The following is a 21630-nucleotide window of genomic DNA, read 5'->3' on the forward strand; positions in this document are numbered from 1 at the left end:
AAGAAAGTGGTTTCTTGAGATGGGATCTACTCCTGGTAAAGATGCTGTGAAAATTATTGAAATGACAGCAAAGGATTTAGAATATTACGTGAACTTAGTTTATAAGGCACTGGCAGGGTTTGAGAGGATTGACTCCAATTTTGAGTTCTATTGCGGGTAAGATGCTGTCAAACAGCATCACTGCTACAGAGAAATTGCTCATGAAAGGAAGGGTCAAAGGATGCAGCAAACTTCACTGTTGTCTTATTTTAAGCAATTGCCACAGTCACCCCAACCTTCAGCAGCCCCCACCCTGTTCAGTCAGCAACCACCAACGTCTAGGCAAGACCCTGCACCAGCAAAAAGATTATAACTCACTAAAAGCTCAGATGATGATTAGCACTTTTTAGCTGTAAAGTATTTTTTAATTAAGGTATGTACACAGTACATTGTTTTTTTAGACATGATGCTATTTCATACTTAATAGGCTGTAGCATAGTGTTAAGGTAACTTTAATATGCAATGGGAAATCAAAAAATTCATTTGATTTGTTTTATTGTGATATTCACAATATTTTATTGTGGCGGTCTGGAACCAAACCTGCAATATCTCTGATATTAAGTATCAAGTTTTGAACAAACCTTGAGTTGTGCTTTTGGAACACACATTCTTGAAGTGTGGATTCACATGAATAGAATGTTTAACTGAGTGGATCCTGGGATCAATCTGGCTGCGTTTGAATCCTGGCTCTGACATTCACTACCTCAGTGATCTTGGACAAGTCTTGTACTTTTCCTGTGCTTCAATGTTTTTTATTTGTATATTTGGGATGACAGTAGTAGTACCTATCACTTAGGGCTTTAATGAGAAATAAGTGAGTTAATGTGTGTAAAGCACTTAGAGCCTACCAAAGTGTTGCAAAGCAATTGCATAAGAATTCTACGATCTGATTCCTCAACCATGTCCTGCAGTTTTGAGAAAATATAGTCTCTAACTTCTCTAGGATAAGATTTTTGTTTTTTTAGAGAGAGGGAGAATGAGAGATCGTGTGACGGGGGTGGAAGTGGGGGCAGAGGGAGGGAGAGAATCCTAAGCAGGCTCCACGTCCAGAGCCGAGCCCATGGTGGGGCTCGATCTCACGATCCTGCGATCATGACTTGAGCTGAAACCAAGAGTGGGTCGCTTAACTGACTGAGCCACCCAGGTGCCCCTCTGGACTAAGATTTTAAAATGTTATGTAAGTGACACTTTCTTAGTCCTATAAATATCTGTGTATTTCTCGATGGCAGTCAGGTGTCTTCTTTAAACCAAGAAACTTGTCTGGACCAATTCATAATTTTATAGCCCAAACCTAATCTTTCAAATGCAAAACTTCTCTTTCCACATCTTCATTAACAGATTTAGTAGGTAGATAATTATGTGGAGATCAGGATTCTACAAGATAGTGAATTTTGAGACAAGTTCCTGAGAGGAAGGTCAAAAACATTTGCATCTGAATGTAATTGTCCAGTACTCCCTTTCCATATTTGTATATAGAACAAAACCCCTCTCCCAGGATTCCTTTAACAGACTCTATCAGTTCTATTTTAACTCAGTGGCTGGTGTATCCCATTATGTTCCTGCAATCCGCAGAAGTATGAATGGGGAATTTCAATGTGCTTGTTTAATCAAGGGATTTTTTAAAGCCAAATTTTTCAGTCCTTATGTGAAAATAGATAATATGGAAGAGTAGCTGCAACAAAAATCAGAAGTTCAAACACTGGATTCTTTTCCTGCTTCTGCCATTAAGAAGATATGTGATCTCGAGTCCATCCCAGAATCTTTCTGGGCTTGTATCAAATGGAGGATTTGAACCAGGTGTTGCTTAAGGTTTGTGACAGATCCCATATTATATGGTTGTGCAATATCCTAGTGACCCTACCGAGTGATGTGTGTGCTTTGCCTTGACAGACATGTATATTTTCTTTCCCAGTTTCCTTAAAACCATTTGAAATGGCTTTGCCAGACCACCAGCCACGGTGAGAGATGCATTCTGTGGCTGCAACGTGGGAAATGCCAGCTGGGTCTGCAAGGGAACAAGTCCCTGCCCTGTGACATTTCTACATTTACCACTAGAATTGTAACATTCTCATCCAGAAGTGCTTGATTGCCTGGTAGATGAATAAAGACAAGCTCTGGGGACATAGTTACTCTTACCATTAACAGCAGTTGTTTGCATTTTTCTATTTTGCGGAAAATAAAGGAGAAATCTGAGAAGATAAATAACTGTTTAAAAAGTGAAGACAAATAGTCTATTACTGTAGATAAACAAGTGCTTTGCCACTTGTCTGTGTTTTCTGCTCAGGCAGTGGACGTTCAAGAACAGCTTTGTGTTGACCTCTCAGAGATACTTTTAATTTCTTAAGGGGAAGCTAAAGAAATGAGATTAACCTATTTTGTGACCTACTTCTGCTTTTCCAATTTGGTGGCCTTCATATTTATGTTACTTTATTCCATTTGATATTAACTAGAGCTCTTTTTTTGGTTGACAGGTTTACTTGAGCACAGGAAATCTAAAAAAAATGTCATTTGGGATAAATACTTTTATAAGAGATAGTAAGCTGATATGCTATGGAACTAGCTTATTCCCTCTAGAATCATGGTAATAGGGTGGCTGCAATCCTCGTTTTGGGACTTACTGTAGAAATTTAAGTTGTTGACTATAGTAAATATAAATTAAGATAATATCATGGCCCTGGTGGCCAACTTTAATTTCATTGTTATTTCAAGAAGTAGTAAAAACACTAATTTTCACTTTTTCTTTTCTTCTAGCCATGGACTCCTGCCCTGTAGATCTTTCTGTGAGGCTGCAAAAGAGGGCTGTGAATCAGTGCTGGGGATGGTGAACGCCTCCTGGCCCGATTTCCTCACCTGCTCCCAGTTTAGAAACCAAACCGAAAGCAACAATGTCAGCAGGATTTGCTTCTCACCACAACAGGAGAAAGGCAAGCAATGTAAGTGTCTGTGTTTCATTTCATTGAAAAAATTTTTTATTGATATACACCATTCATACAAGGATGTATGCAAATAATGTATGTACTTCAGTACATTTTATGGAAGTGACCAGACCCATATAACCAGCACCCAGATCAAGAAATAGATCACACAAAACTTGTACATGAGTGTTCGTAGTAGCATTATTTATGGTAACCAAAAAGTGGAAACAACCCACATGTTCTTCATCTAATCTATGGATTTTAAAAAAATAGTATATTCAGACAGTGGAATATTAATTGACAGTAAAAATGCATGAAGTACTTGCACATGGCTGAACCTTGAACTTGTCATCATGTTAAGTGAAAGAAGCAAATCACAAAAGGTCCAGCATCCCAAAAAATCTCTCAAGCTCCCTTCCAGTCCACTTATCCTCCCCAAAGAAACCCCTCTTCAAAGAGAAGCCATCTAAGGTGATTTCTGTCATCTTAGATAGGCTTGCCTACTTCTGAGCTTCATGTCAGTGGAATCAGGGAGGATGGACTCCTTTGGTATCTAGCTTCATTTGCTCGACATTATGTTTGAGAGATCCTTTATGTTTTCCTCTTGCAGTTCATTTATTTTCACTGTTGTATGGTGTCCTAATGTATAACTATACCCCAACATATTTCTCTGTTCAATTGTTGCTGCACATCTGAGTTGTTTCTAGCTATTAAGAATAGTGATGTTTTGACTGTTCTTGTGCATGTCTTTGATTGAACACGGTCCATATATTTATTCAGTGAAAGGTTTTTTAAAGTGGGTGTACCAATTTATCCTCCTACCAGCTGGGTGTGAAAGATGCATTTGCTCCAAATCCTCCCCAACACTTGTTATTGTCAGTAGTTTTCATTTTACCAATTCTGATGATAGTATCGTGGTCTTTTGTGGTTTTAAGTTGCATTTCCCTGACGAGTGTGATTAATTTTTTCAAAAGTTCTGGTGATGTGAATACCCCTTTTCATGAACCATCTGTCCAAGTGTTTTATTCATTCTTTGATTGGGTGGTTTGCATTTTTGTTCTTGATTTTATAATTCTTTATTTATCCTAGATATGTCAACTCTTGGGTTTATGTATTGTGAAGATCTCCCATTCTGTGGCTTGCCTTTCTTATTAGTGTCAAATTATGGAATAGAAGATCTTAATTTTAATGCATCCATATTATCAGTCTTTTATTTTGTGATTCATTTTTGGTGTCTTGCTTAAGACATCTTTGCCTACACCAAAACGTAGAAGTTTTTTTTTCCTGTGTTTTCTTCTTGGACCTTTATTGTCTTTGCATTTACATTTATATCTACCATATTCTGGAATTAATTTTTGTGTATGGTGAGAGCTATGGATTAACATTTTTTTCTGTGCATATATTTAATTGACCCACTATCCTTTATTTAGAGTACTATCTTTCCCCTCTGCACTGTAATGTCACCTTTGTTATCGATCAAGTGATTGATTATATATACATCTGTTTCTAGACCCTCTATTTGGCATAGAGTTAAACCAATACCACTCTGTCTGGATTTCTATTGTTTTGTAAGTCTTTATATTTAATAGTATAAGTCCTTCAGCTTTTTACTTCTTTAAGATCGTTTGCCTGTTCTTGGTCCTTTGCGTTTTATGTAAATTTTCAAATCACCATGCAGTTTCCACAAATGCTTTTTGTTTTGAATTGGAATTGCATTGGGGCGCCTGGGTGGCGCAGTCCATAAGTGTCTGCCTTTGGCTCAGGGCGTGATCCCGGCATTCTGGGGTCAAACCCCACATCGGGCTCCTCCACTGGGAGCCTGCTTCTTCCTCTCCCACTCCCCCTGCTTGTGTTCCCTCTCTCGCTGGCTGTCTCTGTCAAATAAATAAATAAAATCTTAAAAAAAAAAAAAGAATTGGAATTGCATTAAATCCATAGTTCAAATTAGGGAGAATTGCTTTATAACGTTGAGTCTTCCAACCCATCAAAATGATATACTATGGTAATCTTTACTCAAGTATTTTAATGAGTTATTCTTTCATTTCTGTCAATAATGTTTGGTAATTTCAACCAGAAATTTATCTTCCCTTAGATTTATTCATGTGTATCTAATATTTTTTATGTCATTTGTAAATGGAATCTTTAAAAAAAATTTCCGTTTGTATACAGATGAATCACATATTGATTTTTATACCTCTCTGTAGATTCATCTGGATTTTCTAAGTGCACATTATGTCATCTACAAATGACAGTTTATTTTCTCCTTTCCAATCATATGCTTTCTGTTTCTTCTTTGTCATAGAGCTTTCTGTTTCTTCTTTGTCATAGAGAAAGGTTTCAATATTTCACTTTTAATTATAATGTTTGCAGAAAGAATTTTACTGATACTCTGTGTCAGATTAAGGAAGTCCTTTCTATTTCTGGTTTGCTAAGGTTTTTTTTTTTTTAATCACAAATGGATTTTCAATTTTATCAAATGCATTTTCTATATCTCTTGAGATGATATGATTTTCCCCATATTATGTTAAAAATATCAGCTTTAGTGATATATAATTTATATACCATAATATTTACTCTTCTAAAATGTATAATTAACTGTTTTTTGTATGCTTACTGAGTTGTACAACCATCACAGCCATATAATTCCAAAACATTTTTGTCACCTTAAAAAGAAACCCCACACCCATTAGCAGTAATGCCATTTTCTTCTCTCCTAGCTGCTGGAAACCACTAGTCTACATTCAGATTCTATGGATTTGCCTATTTTGGACACTTCATATAAATGGAATCATAAAATGGGACCTTTTGTGATTTGCTTCTTTCATTTAGCATAATTTTCAAGGTTTATCCATGCTGTAGTATGTGTCAGTACTTCATACATTTTTATGGTCAATTACTGTTCCTTTGTATGAACATACTATTTTTTAAAATCCATACATTAGTTGAGGAACATTTGGGTGTTTCTATTTTTTGTTTATTATGAGTGATGCCACAATGAATATTCATGGTGAAAGTTTTATGTGAACATATGTTTTCAATTCTCTTTATATAGCTTGGAGTAGAATTGCTGTGACCAGTAATAACTGTTTAACATTTTGAGGAAATCCCAGTCTCATCCACAATGTAGAAGGGTTCCATGTCTCTGCATCCTCACCAACACTTGTTATCCTTTTTGATTATAACCATCCTAGTGGGTAAGAAGTAGCATCTCATTGTGGTTTTGTTTTGCAATTTGATAGTGACTAATTATGTAGATATTTCAACATTTCATGAGCTTGTTAGTCATTTGTATGTCTTTTTAGAAGTAGCTATTCAAATACTTGCCCCATTTTAAAGTTAGGTAATTTGTCTTTTAATTGTTGAATTGTTAAGAGTTCTTCATCCATTCTGGATACAAGCCCACTATCCGATAGATTATTTACAAATATTTTCTTATGTTCTGTGGGGTGTCTTTTTGAGTGATTTTCAAATGACTTTTCTTGTTTGGGTCCTTTGAAGCACAAAAATTTTTTTTTAACTTTGAGGCAGTTCAATTTATCTATCTTTTCTTTTGTCACTTCTGCTTTTAATGTCATATCTAAAAAAATCATAGTCTAATCCAAGGTCACTAATATTTTCCCCTGTTTTCTTCTAAGAATTTTAAGATTTTTAGCTCTCATATGTAGGTCATCAATTCATTTTGAATTAATTTTCATATATGGTATGAGGTAGGGATCTAACCTCATCCAGTTATCTCAGCACCAACTGTTGAAGAGACTATTCTTTCACCATTGAATGGACTCAGTACCTTATCAAAAATCAATTGGACATAGATGTATGGGTTCATGTCTGAATTCTCAAGTCTATTCCATTTATATGATTTATATGTCTATTTTTATGTGAGTACCCACCATATTGATTATTATAGCTTTGCAGTAAGGTGATTACTAGAAGCAAAGAAGGACATTTTAAAATGATAAAGGAGTCAATCCATCAAGAAGCCATAATCTAACATCAGAGCCCAGAAATATATTAAGCAAAAATGATAGCATTAAAGGGAAAATAGTGGAAAGAACAACTAGGTAGATCATCTATAAGGAGGAAGATTGAAAAACAATATAAACCAACTTTATTTTGACAGCTATAGAATACTCTACCCAACAATAGCAGAATATATGTAAACATATACACATCTCAGATTTTTAATTTTTTAACTTTAAACCTATTTGTGTCTCCGACTATGAGTTGAACATATAGTTGAATAGCATTTTTTAGGCACTAGACAAATCCTTGTCTTTTGATTGTAGTGTTTAATTCATTTACATTTAATGTAATTACTGATAAGCGAGGACCTACATCTTTTATGATGCTATTTGTTTTCTCTATGTCTTTTAAAAATTTCCTCTATCCTCCATTACCTCCTTTTCTATTCTATTTTTTAAAATATACAATTTTAATTTCTTGTTGCTTCTTATTACATTTTTTGAGTTGTTTTTATTGGTTGCTGTGGGACTTATAGCTAGCATCAAGTTATAACAATCTAGTTCAGATTAATACCAACTTAATTTCAATAATTTACAAAGTTTGCTTCTGTATAGCTTTGTTCCATATCCCCTTCTTTGTGCCAATATTGTCATACAAATTATATCTTTATACATTATAAATCCATTAACATTGTTTTAAAATTACTGATTTATGAAGTTGTCTATTAAATAAGATAGAAAAAAAGGATTGACAAACAAAAATATATTCATACTCTCTTTTATATTTACCTACGAATTACCTCTACTGGTATTTTTTATTTCATCATGTGGATTTGAGTTACTGTCTCTTGTCTTTTCATTTCATTCTGAAAGACTCCTTTTAATTTTTCTCATGGAGAAGTTCTGATAGTGGCTTTTGTTTATCTGGAAGTCTCCTACTATAGCCCTCATTTTGGAAGGATAGTTTTGCTGCATATAGAATTCTTGGTTGACAGTCCTTTATTTTCAGCACTCTAAATATGTAATCTCACTCTCTTTTGGACTCCTGCTTTCTAATGAAAAATCAATTGTTAATCTTCTAGAGAATCTGTTTTGCCTGATGAATTTTTTATCTCTTGGTGTTCTCAAGATTTTTTCTATCTTTGGTTTTCGATAATTTGATTATGACAGACATATCTATGTATTGATCCTTCTGAATTTATTCAATTTGAGTTTATTGTTCTTCTCGGATGTCTGAATCAACATTATTCATCAAATTTGAGATTTCTCAGCTATTATATATTCACATACTCTTTCTGTCGCATTTTCTGTCCTCTCTCTCTCTCTTTTGGTGAACAGTACACTGTTTCTTATTTTATTATTGTATTTTATTTAAGATCAATTAATTAACATGTAGTGTACTATTAGTTTCAGAGGTAGAGTTTAGTGATTCATCAGTTGCATATAACACACAGGGCTCATTACATCAAGTGCCCTCCTTAATGCCCATCACGCTGTTACCCCATCCCACTACCCACCTCCCCTCCAGCAACCCTCAGTTTGTTTCCTATAGTTAAGAGTGTCTTATGGTTTGTCTCCTTCTCTGATTTTGTCTTATTTTATTTTTCCTTCTCTCTCCTCTCTTTGTGGAACTCCCACAGTGTATATGTTGGTACACCAGATGTTTCTTCTATCTTTAGGGACCTGTTATTTTTTGGGGTGCCTGGGTGGCTCAGTTGGTTGAGCTTCTGACTCTTGATTTTGACTCAGGTCATGATCTCACTCAGGGTCATGAGATCAAGACTCATGTCAGGCTCTGTGCTTTTCACAGAGTCTGCTTGTCCCTCTCCCTTTGTTCTTCTGCCCTGCCCCCTCTCAAATAAATTAATTAATTAAATCTTTTAAAAAAATTTTAAGAAAAGACCTGTCATTTTCTTGATTTTTTTTTCCTTTGTGTTTCTTAGACCAAATAATATGAATTTATTTATCTTCAAGTTTGATGATTCTTTCTTCTACTTGCTTAAATAGGCTGTTAAGCATCCCTGGTGAAATTTTCATTTTATTTGTTGTACTTTGCAACTGCTGAATTTCATTCGGTTCTTTTTTTTTAAGGAAAAAATTAATTTATATCTCTTTATTAATATTCTCTATTTGATGGGACATTGTTACTATACTTTAATTCTTTCAAATGGATTTTTTAAAAAATTCTTAGAATATATTTAAAATAGCTGATGTAAATTCTTTGTCTAGTGAGTCCAATGTCTAAGCCTCATCAGGGACAGTTTCTACTGACTATTTTTTTCCTTATATATATGTTATACTTTCTTGTCTCTTTGCTTCTCATATTTTTGTTGTTGTTGAAAATTGGATATTTTATTTTATTTATTTTTAAAGATTTTATTTATTTATTTATTTATTTAACAGAGAGAGACAGCCAGCAAGAGAGGGAACACAAGCAGGGGGAGTGGGAGAGGAATAAGCAGGCTCCCAGTGGAGCAGGGATGCAGGGCTCGATCCCAGGACTCTAGGATCATGCCCTGAGCCGAAGGCAGACGCTCAACGACTGAGCCACCCAGGCGCCCCGAAAACTGGATATTTGAAATAATATAATGTACAACTCTGCAAATCCAATTTTCCCTATCCTCAGGATTTGTTGTTATTACTATTTGTGTTGCATTTATTGTTGCTATTTGTTTGTTTCGTGATTTCCCTGAATGAAGTCTGTATTGTAAAGTTTGTGTTCTTTGTCATGTCTAACCACTGAAAGTTTTGCTCAGCAGTTCAGTGGTCAATCAGTGATTGGACAGATATTTCCTTAAATGCCTTGAACCAATAAGTCTCCCACCCTTTTCAATGGGTTCAGTGTGTATGTTGTGGTAGGACTTAAACACCCTGGCAATTTACAGCTCTGCCTTAGCCTTCTGTTCCTGCTTATGTAGAGCCTCGGTGTCAGCCAGAAATGAGAGATTTGGGGGGATACTTCCTGTTGTCTTTAACCTAAGTGTCAACATTCTTTTTCTTTTTCTTTCTCTTTCTTCTTTTCTTTCTTCCTTTCTTTCTCCCTCTCTCCCTCTTTCTTTCTTCTTTTTTCTGTTTCTTTCTCTTTCCTTTTCTTTCTTCCTTTCTCCCTCCCTCCCTCTTTCCTTCCCTCCCTCCATCCCTCCTCTTTCTTTCTTTCTTTCTTTCTTTCTTTCTTTCTTTCTTTCTTTCTTTCTTTCTTTCTCCTCTAACTAGGACTTTACATGGACAAAAAACACCTGCTTTGATTAGCTGTTTATCCTTCAATAGAGCTTGAGCATTCTGACTGTTAATTCTTGGGCCTGGTCCTCAGTTTTCTATACTTTCCTGCTACAGTATGTAAGAGCCACTTTCTAAGCTACAAGAGAGGCATTTTGGCTTTTACACATGAGTTGCAATTAGCTGTAGCTTTGAGTTACTGTTTTCTAGGTCACTGATGCTTAGCAGTAAGGCATCCAATCCATTGCCCTTATAGTTTCTTCTCTTTCTCCTCCTTCTCCTTCTCCCCTTCCTCGTCCTCCTCCTCCTCCCCCTCCTCTTCCTCTTCCCTCTCCCCCTCGTCCTCCTCCTCCCCCTCCTCCTCCTCTTTCTTCTTCCTCTTCTTCTTCTTCTTCTTCTTCTTCTTCTTCTTCTTCTTCTTCTTCTTCTTCTTCTTCTTTCTTCTTCTCATTACTACTATTATTCGCATTTCTTAAACGCCATTCACTGCATTCCTTTCCATAAGTACATTATTCTGTAATTATTATATAAACTCTGATAAGGGTTTTAACAATTTGACTGCCCCCATTGTACCAGGGAATGCTTGCCCCACCTTCCAGGAATGATGGCACTTTCACAACAGGGAGTAATCCAGATCAATAACCCAATCTTACAACATGCTGTCTTGGTGATCACTCCTGGGACTATCACAAATTGAGTTTTTCAGAAGTAGTCACTGAGATAGAGTTTGTGGTACAGCGTATTTATTAGGCATCAGCATTTGTGTCAAGGAGGGAGAGAAAACAGGTATGAGCAGAAGGAGAAATTGAAATTTGCTCTAGGTCCATCTAAGTCTCTGCTAAATCCATTCTGAACTCTGGTGTGTATATGGTCTAAGGAAGGTATTCCACGTTGGGCCAAAATAGCTGGTTCTTTACATCCCCATCTCAATTAGTCATCGATGTGGTCCTTCCTGGGAAAGGTGTGCCTTTGGATGAGTCAGCTCTCTGCAGCTGGAGCAAAATCTGAAGGAGCTAAAGGCTGTTGGCTGAAGTTGGGGCACCAAATCCTTTCTTGAGGAGACACATAATGGGAACAGATCACCTTGATCCAACAGAGACTGAACTGATTTTGCTGTTTTGTTAAGGCTCCATCTACCTCTGGTTTGTCTTGAGTCTGAGGGTATACTTCGCTAGTGGTCCCAAATGAGAAACTGAGGTAGGTGTTTACTGCATTCTCTTCCTCCTTGGGCAGTCCAAAATTCTATTTTTTTTCTTCTCAGAACAATAAGATTGCTGGAATTTCCATTTTATTTTGCAGAAGTGTTTTGTTTAGCTCTTTAGCCTCTTGCTCTTTGTGGAAAATGTCTCAAAAGAAAATCCTTCCAAGTGATAGGCCTACTTGTCTATGTCTCCTTTCTCATCACATACTTGGCCCTTTGATACCCACTCCTTTGGCAGCACCCAGACTCTAACTTTTGTCTCTCTATGCCTGTGGGATTGCCAAAAGTTCTGCTGATTTCTCTGCCTCTTTGCAATGGCCCCATGTCCAGAGTCTCAGTTTTTAGCACCATGCCAAGAACTGGCAAGTTCCACAAGGGAAAAAGCATCCTGAGAATATCTCCTCTTTATTCTACAATTATCTTCTCTCCAGGATCTTGGCCATTCACAGTCTTGATAGTCTTGAGAACTATCAAAGCCTTTATACAGATGCTTCTTCTGTTTTATCTGGCTTTTCTAGTTTTACCTGATGAAGGCATCGACCTGCTGCAAGTTACTACATTTAAGCCAAGAGTGGAAGTTTGTTTTATTTTATTTTTTTAGCGCAATGTCTAGTGGTGGTCTGCCACCAAGTTAAGATTCCAGCTGAAAGTTGGTATATAGCAATAAACCATTAGACAGATGAGTGAGGGTATCTGAAAGAGAAGTCCCTCATGTCTTTTCTTTTAGCTACCTTTGCCACTGTTTTGATAAGAGCACTTCATTAGTGGTCTTTACTAGAGGTCATTTGGAAAATGTAGCCTTTTGGTACAGGATTTAAGAATCCATAGAGAAAACTTAAAAATCAAAACATCGTCAGTGTTCTTTAACACTGATGGCCAAAAAGTTTCAGTTCTTGAAAATCAAAATCAGATTATCAGTATTATTTAATGGCTCAAACTGAAATGCCACTTAATATAGGTTCTCCAAATATCAGAAAATATCGTAAATTTTCTGATCTTGAAAAATACCTGGGAAGTTTGATGAAACATTTATATCTAAAGACATGTGTCTAATGAGACAGAAATTTCCCAAGAGAATCTGAGATCCTCTACTTGTCATAGCCTTCTTAAAATTTTTGGTTGTGATATTTTTTCCATGTAGAATTAATCCTCTGAAAGAAATCTGATAAAAAGTATTAGAAGTAATATTTCCCTAGAATTTAAAATAATTGTTCTTCTCTCACACTTGATGGATAAATAGGATGCTAGCAATCATAGAGATGTTCATAGTTCATGTGCTAGGGAGAGAGGTAATGCTAGGTATGATCTTGTGTAAGCATAAGAATATAACTTCTAGCATACACACAGTTACTAAAACTGTGTTCATGTACTAAGAATATGTATGCCAACTAGAGAAGTATTTATTATATAATATAGTCTTAATCATATAAGGATTTATGCTATAGGGCCACTTATACCTGATGAAGTCCTTTTCTCATTTTTTCATTTATTTGGTATATATCAATTGAGTACCTACTCTGTTCTGAGCATCATCCCAGGTAATCTGAGAAAATAAAAGTAATCGCAATAATCATAGTACTAGTTTATACTCATCTAGTGCAGTAGTTCTCAACCAGGAGTCATTTTGTAGCCCCCACCTGGGAACATTTGGCAATTTCTATAGACATTTTGGTTGTTACATCTCTACCCACAGAAATAGTTCATACTGGCATCTAGTGGGTAGAGACCAGATACACTGTGTAATTTCCTACAATGCACAGAACAATTCCTCCCAACAAAAGAGCTGTGTGGCTCAAAATATCACTAGTGCTGCTTTTGAGAAACCCTAGTCTAAGGCTTTATGTTTTGCAAACTATTTTATAATAGTAATATTAATAATTACCATGCTTCCTACATTTAAAGAGTGTTAAACCTCACTTAGTCCACCCTTCTGTGGCAACCAATGTGAGAAGAATATTAATGACTGCATTTAAACATGCTATCACACAGAAGCTACAAAGGCATACAGGTTAAATGTCAATGGAGTAAAGTGGAGTCCACCGCATAAAGGAATTCTGAATATTTGAAAAAGAGAAGGGTCCCACCTGGCAAAGAAGAAGGGAGATGGTGTTCTGTGGGCACTCACACTGTGAACTCATGTTGGGCATCAGGCTCCTATTTAGGCCACGAAACGAAGGGTCATTAAAAGTTGATTCCCATCTTAGGCTTTTTCTTTCTACTTGTGAATCACTTGTCCAAGAAAATAGTAATTTCCCTCTTTACATTATGGATCCCATTCTCCTTTCCAAAGTGCTTTCACAGCTGTTAGCTCACTTGCTTCCGGAGTAAATCTCTGAGGTATTATCATCTTCATTTAATTAATTAGAAAACTAAGGGTCAGGGAGATTGTTTCAGGATTATTTTAAATCTAGCCCCCCAGGCCCTATCATCCTCCCAATAGTCCACCATTGTGGGACCATCCTGGGATTCAATTATTAATCCTTGAGCACTACCTTCTGTTACAGCCCCCTACTCACAAGAACTTTCAAAATGTCTTTTCAGACTGAATGGAACCAAAACGCATGACTTGTAACAGCTGCTTTCCCCAATGCACAGCTCTGTGAATTTCATTCTTCTGTTAGCATGCTTTAGCTCAGTCAAAACTCTGAAGAGATTTTGTTGTCATATAGAAAGACGCACAGTTGTCTTATCCTTTCTATCTTATATTGATGGTAGATCCTGTAAAGTAAATAATGTGCTAAAGTGATAACGCTGTGGGAACTGTTCTTCAGAGGTTTTAAAATAAACATTTGTGTGTGTTTCCATAGTTGAGTTGTGAGAACTCAGGAGCAAAAGGTCAAGGCCCATCAATCATTCTGAGCTTTCTTACTAATCCTTTACTTTACCTTCTCTGTGATCATATATGAAAAGTCGTTTTTAAATGGTATTTTTGTAGGTCTAAAGAGATCACCCCTGCCATGAACGAACTTCAGCTATTTATTTTTTCCTCGTCCTTTTCCTTTTCCTAGTATTTTGTTTGCCTTTCCAGCTCTGGTTGCTGAGAGCAACCATTTCAGCACAGTAGCAACAAAATGATAGTTTTGAGATCTTGGTAAAACACGTACTCTGACTTTCTGCTATTGAGTTGTGAATTCATTTGGGGGAAGTAATGCAGTACTGTTTTTTGAGGTACTGAGTGTCAGTGTTTTGCCAGAGCTAGATGATTACAGATAGCACCATGAAGTTACTAAGAGCTAGCCATGCACTTTTCATTACAATGAATAGTCAAATAATATGGAGTTTTCTTAGAACTTCAAATTTGCCTACATTTATAATTTTAAATTATTTAAAAATTTAAACCATGGAAACATTTTCTTTTTTCCCATGTGTGGGTTCTTCTTTTAAGGGCACCAAACTTAGATCCAAAGACTTGTATTCAAGCCCTGACTATTCTACTTACTAATTGTATGGGCTTGAGCAAGCTTTTAAACCTTTTAAACCCCTCTTTCCTCACCTTTTTAAGAGGAATAATAATACCTGGGTGGTAGAACTGTTTTATGGGCTAAATGAGATAATGGATTGGAAAGAATTTTGGAAACCATAACACACTATACAAATGTGAATGCTTCGACTCAACAGACATTCCGAAGCATATTCTATGTACCAGGCAGTTTGTCAGGAACTGGAAAAGGAAAGATGACATGCATACTTATAAAGAGCTCATAGGCCAGTGGAGAGATAGACATCTAAGTACAAAGGCAGAGCCTGAGACAAGGGTTTAAGCACAAATGGTATATTTGGGAGAGGCATGGGACAGTAGGGGAGGGGAGAGGTGATTCAGGAAAGGGAAGATGGTTAAGAAAGGTGAATTATTAAACCAGCTACCATAATGGACAACTGGAGCTTAATCTTTTGGGAAAATGTGGAAAAGAGTGTACAACATGTGGTTCAGAATTACCCCACTAGAGGGGTGAGATAGCTGAGATATGTGCTTACTTACTTCCCTAAGCCTTTAAAACTGATAGTATCTACTATAACCCATAAGTACTACATCCTGTAAGAATAGAGACATGGGAGCATGGAGGAGGAAGTACAAAACTTGCCTGTGCCCCGCAGTGGAAGACTTTTGTCCCCGTTGACTTCTTTATCTGTAGTACTCTCTTGCCTTTTGTTTCTGAAACACTGCTCTGTTTGGTCTGCTTCCCACCACATCGGCCAGTCTCTTTCCTTTTCCTCTATGGACCCTAAGATTCTAGTCTCAACCCTCTTTCCTCGACATCCTATGCATTTTTCTCCAGGAAATCTCTTGCCTGCGGCCATGTAGGTACTGATGACTCTTAAATCTATGTTTCACGTCAAATTGTATTCTACTTCCCCAACCTTTAGACCCATATTCCAGTGTCCTCGATTCCACCTCTCAGGCAAAGCTACTGTTTTCCAGGTCTCCAAGGATTTTCATCCGTGTTGCTAAATCCCATGGGAAGTTCTCAGTTCTGCTCTGACTTGACTTCCTGCAGCATTTGCCACTGTTAATTACTCCCTCCTCCCTGATAAGCTCTCTTTCTTGGCTTCCAGGAAGAAGCCACTTATTTTCAGCCTCCTTTGGTGTTTTCTTCTCATTTCTATCACCTCTAAACACTGGAGTGCCTCAGGGCTTAGTCTTTGGATCTTGCCTGTTTCAGTGATCTGAACTGGGCTATTTAGGCTTGTGGCTTTAAACAGCTCCACACACTGACAACAACTAATATGGGTCTTGAGCCTGACTCTTCTCTGAACTCTGAAACTGAATGCATATTTATACTTCTTTCCCTCTCTCTCTCTCTCTCTCTCTCTCTCTCACACACACACACACACACACTGCCTTCTAATTATTTCCACTCAAGTGTCTGAAAGGTGTGTCAAACATAACATGTACTAAACTGATTTGATATTGCCCTCACAACTGCTCCTCTTCCAACTTTCCCTCTCTTAGCAAATAACAACTTCATTCTTCCGGTTGCTCCAGCCAAAAATTTTAGGTCATCCTTGACTCTTTTCTTTCTCTCCCATACCATATCTGATCTGTCAGCAAATTCCATTGGCTCTGTTGTCAAAATATATGCTTAATCCACAGTGCTCACCACCTCCATAACCACTGCTTGGTCCAAGCCACTTCAACTCATTCCTGGATTATCCTTTCAGCTCCTTATTAGCTTCTTTGCTGCTTTCCTATGCCCCTGTATGCTATTTTCCATACAGAAGAAAGATTTCCCATCTCATTCAATATAAGAGCCACCATCCTTATAACCTTCAGGGCCATTGATCAGTATTGCTGCATTGCACAACCCCAGGGGAGCACCAGTCACACAGAATTAAGTATAACTAGGGCTTCTGGCCCTATGTTATCTGGCTCTCTTACCCCTCCGACTTCTCTTGTTAGTACTTTCTTTTCGGCTTCCCAGGTTCTAGCTATTCTGTTCCATCTGCCTGCCATGCTCTTCTCCCAGATAGCCCCTTTCAGTTCTCTTAAGCCCCTGTCTGTTGGGCTGTAACATAGTGCATGTTAGGGAGATTGGCCAAAGACAAAGTAAGGAGGAGAAGCTATACCAGTAAGAGCTATCATTATCCTTGTTATTTGGGTAGTGAGAAAGCTAAGCACATGGAAAATATCTTAATAAATTTCATGATCAGGGCTGCGTGGGTGGCTCAAGTCGGTTACGCATCTGACTCTTGATTTCTGGGTTAGGTCATGATCTTGGGGTCAAGAGATCGAGCCCTGCATCAGGTTCTGGCTGGACGTGGAAGCTGCTTGAGATTCTCTCCCTCTCGCCCTGCCTCCCTCATCCACCTCTTTCTCTCTCTCTCTCTCTCTCAAATAGTTAATAATAATAATAAATCAAATAAATTTAAAAAATAAACTTCATGATCAACTTGTCTGATACTTGAATTATATTTTGAAGCTTGAAGGTTTTTTAAAAATCATTTAAAATCCCTAACAACTTCTTTCAATCTGTGAACCATAAGAAATGCTCTATCTTGTGGATTTCTGTTTTTCTGTGAGAACCACTGTCTTGTTTTGATTTCACTATGCCACATCCCCAGCAAAAAGAAACAGCGCCAAACAAAATAGATTTCTTGTCGAGCCTAAATACTACCTGTTCTCTTTGGGCTCAGTAATTTTTGTTTTTAGTTCATTTGAGATTAGGTTTCTATTCTCTGCCAAATATTGCTTTGCTCAAGGTGGCACAGTGGTTCCTCAAACAGAAATAAGGAGTTCCTTTTCTCACCTGCAGTCATTCTTCTCACTCTCTTTTCAGGTTAGTTACACGGCTCAGAGGTTGATAACTTAGAGGTTGAAGCCCAAGAGCATATATTGATCCCTGTGTTTCTTGCAGAATATTTTATTGTTGTTGTTCGGTGGCTGGAGACCAAGGGCATCCACTTTTTTTTCAATATTGTGACTCATAATCAGAAATCCACAATTGTGGCCTTACAGATTATGATTAAATACAGAAATTTTTACCTACAAAGCAAGTCTGATTTTTTCATATCACTAAGCCTTTTTTTAGTCAATAATCAGTTTGATCACTGCAACGGGGATGCTGATCCGTCATCCCTGAACAGTTCAAAACATCACTTATTTTAATTTTAAATTCAGCTTAATATCCCCCAATTTAATCATAACAGATTCATCTTTACAGAACCAGAGAGTTGAAAGAAATTGCTGAGCTTTTTTTCTTCACCTAATTGAAATATTAGCTTAGTTCTAAGTTTCATGTTTGTCTCCAAAAACTCCCAAGAAGAGATACTATTTGTAGGCTTTTGTTGTTGTCATTTGTTTGTTCGTTTGTTTTGGTGGATGCATTTCTTAAGTTCAATCCGTTTTCCTTGAAATTGAACTAGAATGATGTAGTGATTGCCTAGTAATTCAGGCGTCCAAGTGCCTGAACTCTATACGCTAGGCCGCCCACTGAAACTAATGTGTGATTCAGGAACATCACATCGAAATCTGTGAATCTCTTTTGAAATTGCAGTGTCATTATGCCAAATAGAACTTCGATCTTCATAACTTTAATTCCATTGAGCTCACCAATTGGGAAGTAATCGCCTTCTTCATTTTCATTTTTGCAATCCATATGTTTGTTTTGTGTCTGAAGCTCTGCACCCATTTAAACAAAATGAGCTAATTCTTACCGAGGAAGCAGTGTAACAGTTTTTTAGAGCTGAGGTCTTCTAAATATTCTTGCCTATGTAACTCTAAAAGGATTTTGAAAAATGATACACCCCTTGCACAATTTTAAGTTAGTATCTAAAAATTTTAAATCGTGAATGTAATTGGCAGAGTATAATTTAAAGGATATTATAATTGACATTTTAAAATGAAACCATTCTATTACTTTTTAAAATGTGTCCAAAGGAATTTAAATACCATAGTGAAGTGACTCTCACCAACCATTCAAAAATTACAAATTCATTCTTTCTTTCTTTCTTTCTTTCTTTCTTTCTTTCTTTCTTTCTTTCTTTCTTTCTCTCTCTCTCTCTCTCTCTCTTTCTTTCTTTTCCTTCCTCCCTTCCTTCCTTCCTTCCTTCCTTCCTTCCTTCCTTCCTTCCTTCCTTCCTTTTTTTCTCTTTAAGATTTCAATCATGTATTTGAGAGAGCAACAGAGAGAACATGAGCTGGATGGAGGGGCAGAGGGAGAGGGAGAAGCAGACTCCCCAAAGAGCAGGGAGCCCCACACGGGGCTTGATGCCAAGGACCCCGGGATCATAACCTGAGCTGAAGGCAGACGCTGAACTGAGTGAACCACCCAGACACCTCTTTTTTTTTTAAAGGTTTATTTTGAGAGAGAGAGAAAGAATTAGCGGGGGGTGGGGGAGGATCAGCAGAGGGAGAGGGAGACAAGCAGACTCCCCGCTGAGCTGGGAGCCGGACGTGGGGTTTAATCCCAGGACCCTGAAATCATGACTTGAGCCAATACCAAGACTCGTCGCTTAACCTGCTGAGCCACCCAGGTGCACCTACAAGCTCTTCTTTTAATAGCAGATACAACATTGTTTTTCTTTCTCCCTGAACATCTTATTTCTATTCCCCTTCTCCCACAGAATTTCATTCTGGTGTAATCTCTTTTAATGCTGAGAATTATTTTTATCACCTTCCATACATCTCTAGAACCAAACCGTGTATAAAAATGGACGTTATTACTTGGAAACATTTTCCCTCAGTCATGAAACTCTGAGTGTCAACAATTTCTTTTTTGATTAATTTTTCATAAAAATTATGGTTTAAATCTATTAAAGTTTTTTATAGTTACTAAACTTAAATGTGACATTTGCTAGAGATTTATTTCTCAATGTGTTGGAGGGATGGTTGGTTTTCTTTTAAAACTGGTTTGTGTACAATGTTACAGCATTTGCAGTCAATTCCATTCCTGTATTTTTTTCTTCGAGGTGGTTGTGCTTCGAAACTTATTCACATAATTAAGTACAGGGAATAGAAGGAGTTTTATTGTAATAATGGCATTCAGTTAAACTTCCCAGTTTAATGTCAAAATTTACATTATAATAACCTATCATTAAAAAGTATTTCTAATGATTAGATGACAACCTGATAAGATTCTCCTTCCATTTTTGAAAACACAGAGGTGGGAAGCACTGTACTTGCATGTGAATTTGTCATTTTGTTATTACAGTCATCATGGTCTTAATTTCTTAGCCCTTGCCAGGATTTATCGAACTCTACGTATGACTTTTTCACTTAGAAGCACTTTATTGAATCCTATATACTCAGAAAGAAATTGGAAAGCAGAAATATTGTTAATTTCAATTAATTTTTGCTAATACAATATTTTTGACAAAAAGCTTATCATATTAGTGCATCCTTCCAATATATATATCAAAACTTCAGTGCTTATTAATTTGATTCCTTCAATTTATACAGAATTGATCTAATCGGTAAAGCCACTTTTCAATATCAAACTAATTGGCCAAATTAGAGCTATTTTCTGACAAAAAGAGGCTGATTTTATTTTTCAGTTTATATTAGTGTGCTAATATGTGTTCCCATGATAAGAATCTTACTGTTATTCATTTATTTTTTACTTCTTAGGTTATAAATATAAAGTTCGCTCTTCTTCCTTGTGTATAGTTCTGTGAGTTTTAACACATGCATGGATTTGTGTAACCACCAAGACAATCAGGATAAAACAGTGTATCACCCCAAATGTGTCCTCATTTTGTCCTTTGTAGTCAAACCCACATTCCAATCCCAAACCTCTGGAAACCACTGATCTGCTCTCCAAACCTGCAGTCATGCTTTTCCCACAGTATCATAAAATAGAATTCTATGCTTTATTATCTGTTGGGCATGACTTCTTTCACTTAGCATAATACTTTTAAGATTCATCATGTTGTTACATCTATCAATGGTTTTTTTTTTCTTTTTACTTTTTAATAGTATTCCACTGTATGGATGTTTCCTAATATTATTTATTGGTTGAAGGACATTTTTTGTTTCCAGTTTTTGGTAGTTATGAAAATTACTGCTTAACACTTGATTACACTTGATTACAGTTTTTGTAAGCAAAATCCTCTAGGATAAATACCTGGATTGGTAAATGTATGTGTTATTTTATCAGAAGCTACCAAGCTGTTTTCCAGAAAGACTAGGTTATTTTGCTTTCCCTTCAGCAACCAGATGAATTCCAGGTGCTCCACAAGCTCGTCAGTACTTGGTATTACCAAGTTAATTTTGTTGTTGTTTTTGTGTTAGGCATTCCAACAGCTGTGTAGAGGTATCTCATTGTGGTTTTAATTTGCATCTCCCTAATGACTAATGATGAGCATCTTTTAACATGCGTGCCATCAATATATCTACTTTGGCGAAGTGTCTATTCATATCTTTTGCTCATTGTTTCCCTTAGGTTGTGTGATTTTTTACTGTTGAGTTTTGAGATTCCTTTATGTATTCTGGGTGCAAGTCCTTTGTGAAATATGTGATTTGGAAATATTTTCTCCCAGTCTGTACCTTGTCTTATGATTTTCTTCATGTTGTCTTTCACAGAGCAAATGTTTTTAATTTTGATGAAATCTAATTTATTAATTTTGTCTGTATGGAACATGCTTTTGTGTCCTATAAAAACTCTTCGCCTCATTCACATGCACACAGATTTTCTCCTGTAATGTCTCCCAAGACTTTTACAGTGTTCATTGTACTATGATCTGTAGTGAATTAATTTTTGTATAACGTATGAGATACAGGTCAAGTAGTACTCTTTTCTTTTTGCACATAGATGTCCAATTTTCCTAGAATGGTTTGTTGAAGAGATTAAATTTCTCTTGC

At 36.7% G+C, this 21630-nt stretch overlaps 1 protein-coding gene across 1 annotated transcript in view; it reads left to right on the forward strand.

Annotated features, from left to right (window-relative positions):
- Positions 1-21630, forward strand: part of CORIN (corin, serine peptidase) — a 234581-nt gene that overhangs the window by 90220 nt on the left and 122731 nt on the right. The window contains 1 exon segment of the mRNA XM_045815912.2: positions 2791-2972. Within this exon segment, the coding sequence (XP_045671868.2) occupies positions 2791-2972 (182 nt within the window).

The sequence above is a fragment of the Ursus americanus genome, chromosome 8 (assembly GCF_024610735.1).
Source record: "Ursus americanus isolate L20-20 chromosome 8, mUrsAme1.1.p, whole genome shotgun sequence".
NCBI lineage: Eukaryota > Metazoa > Chordata > Mammalia > Carnivora > Ursidae > Ursus > Ursus americanus.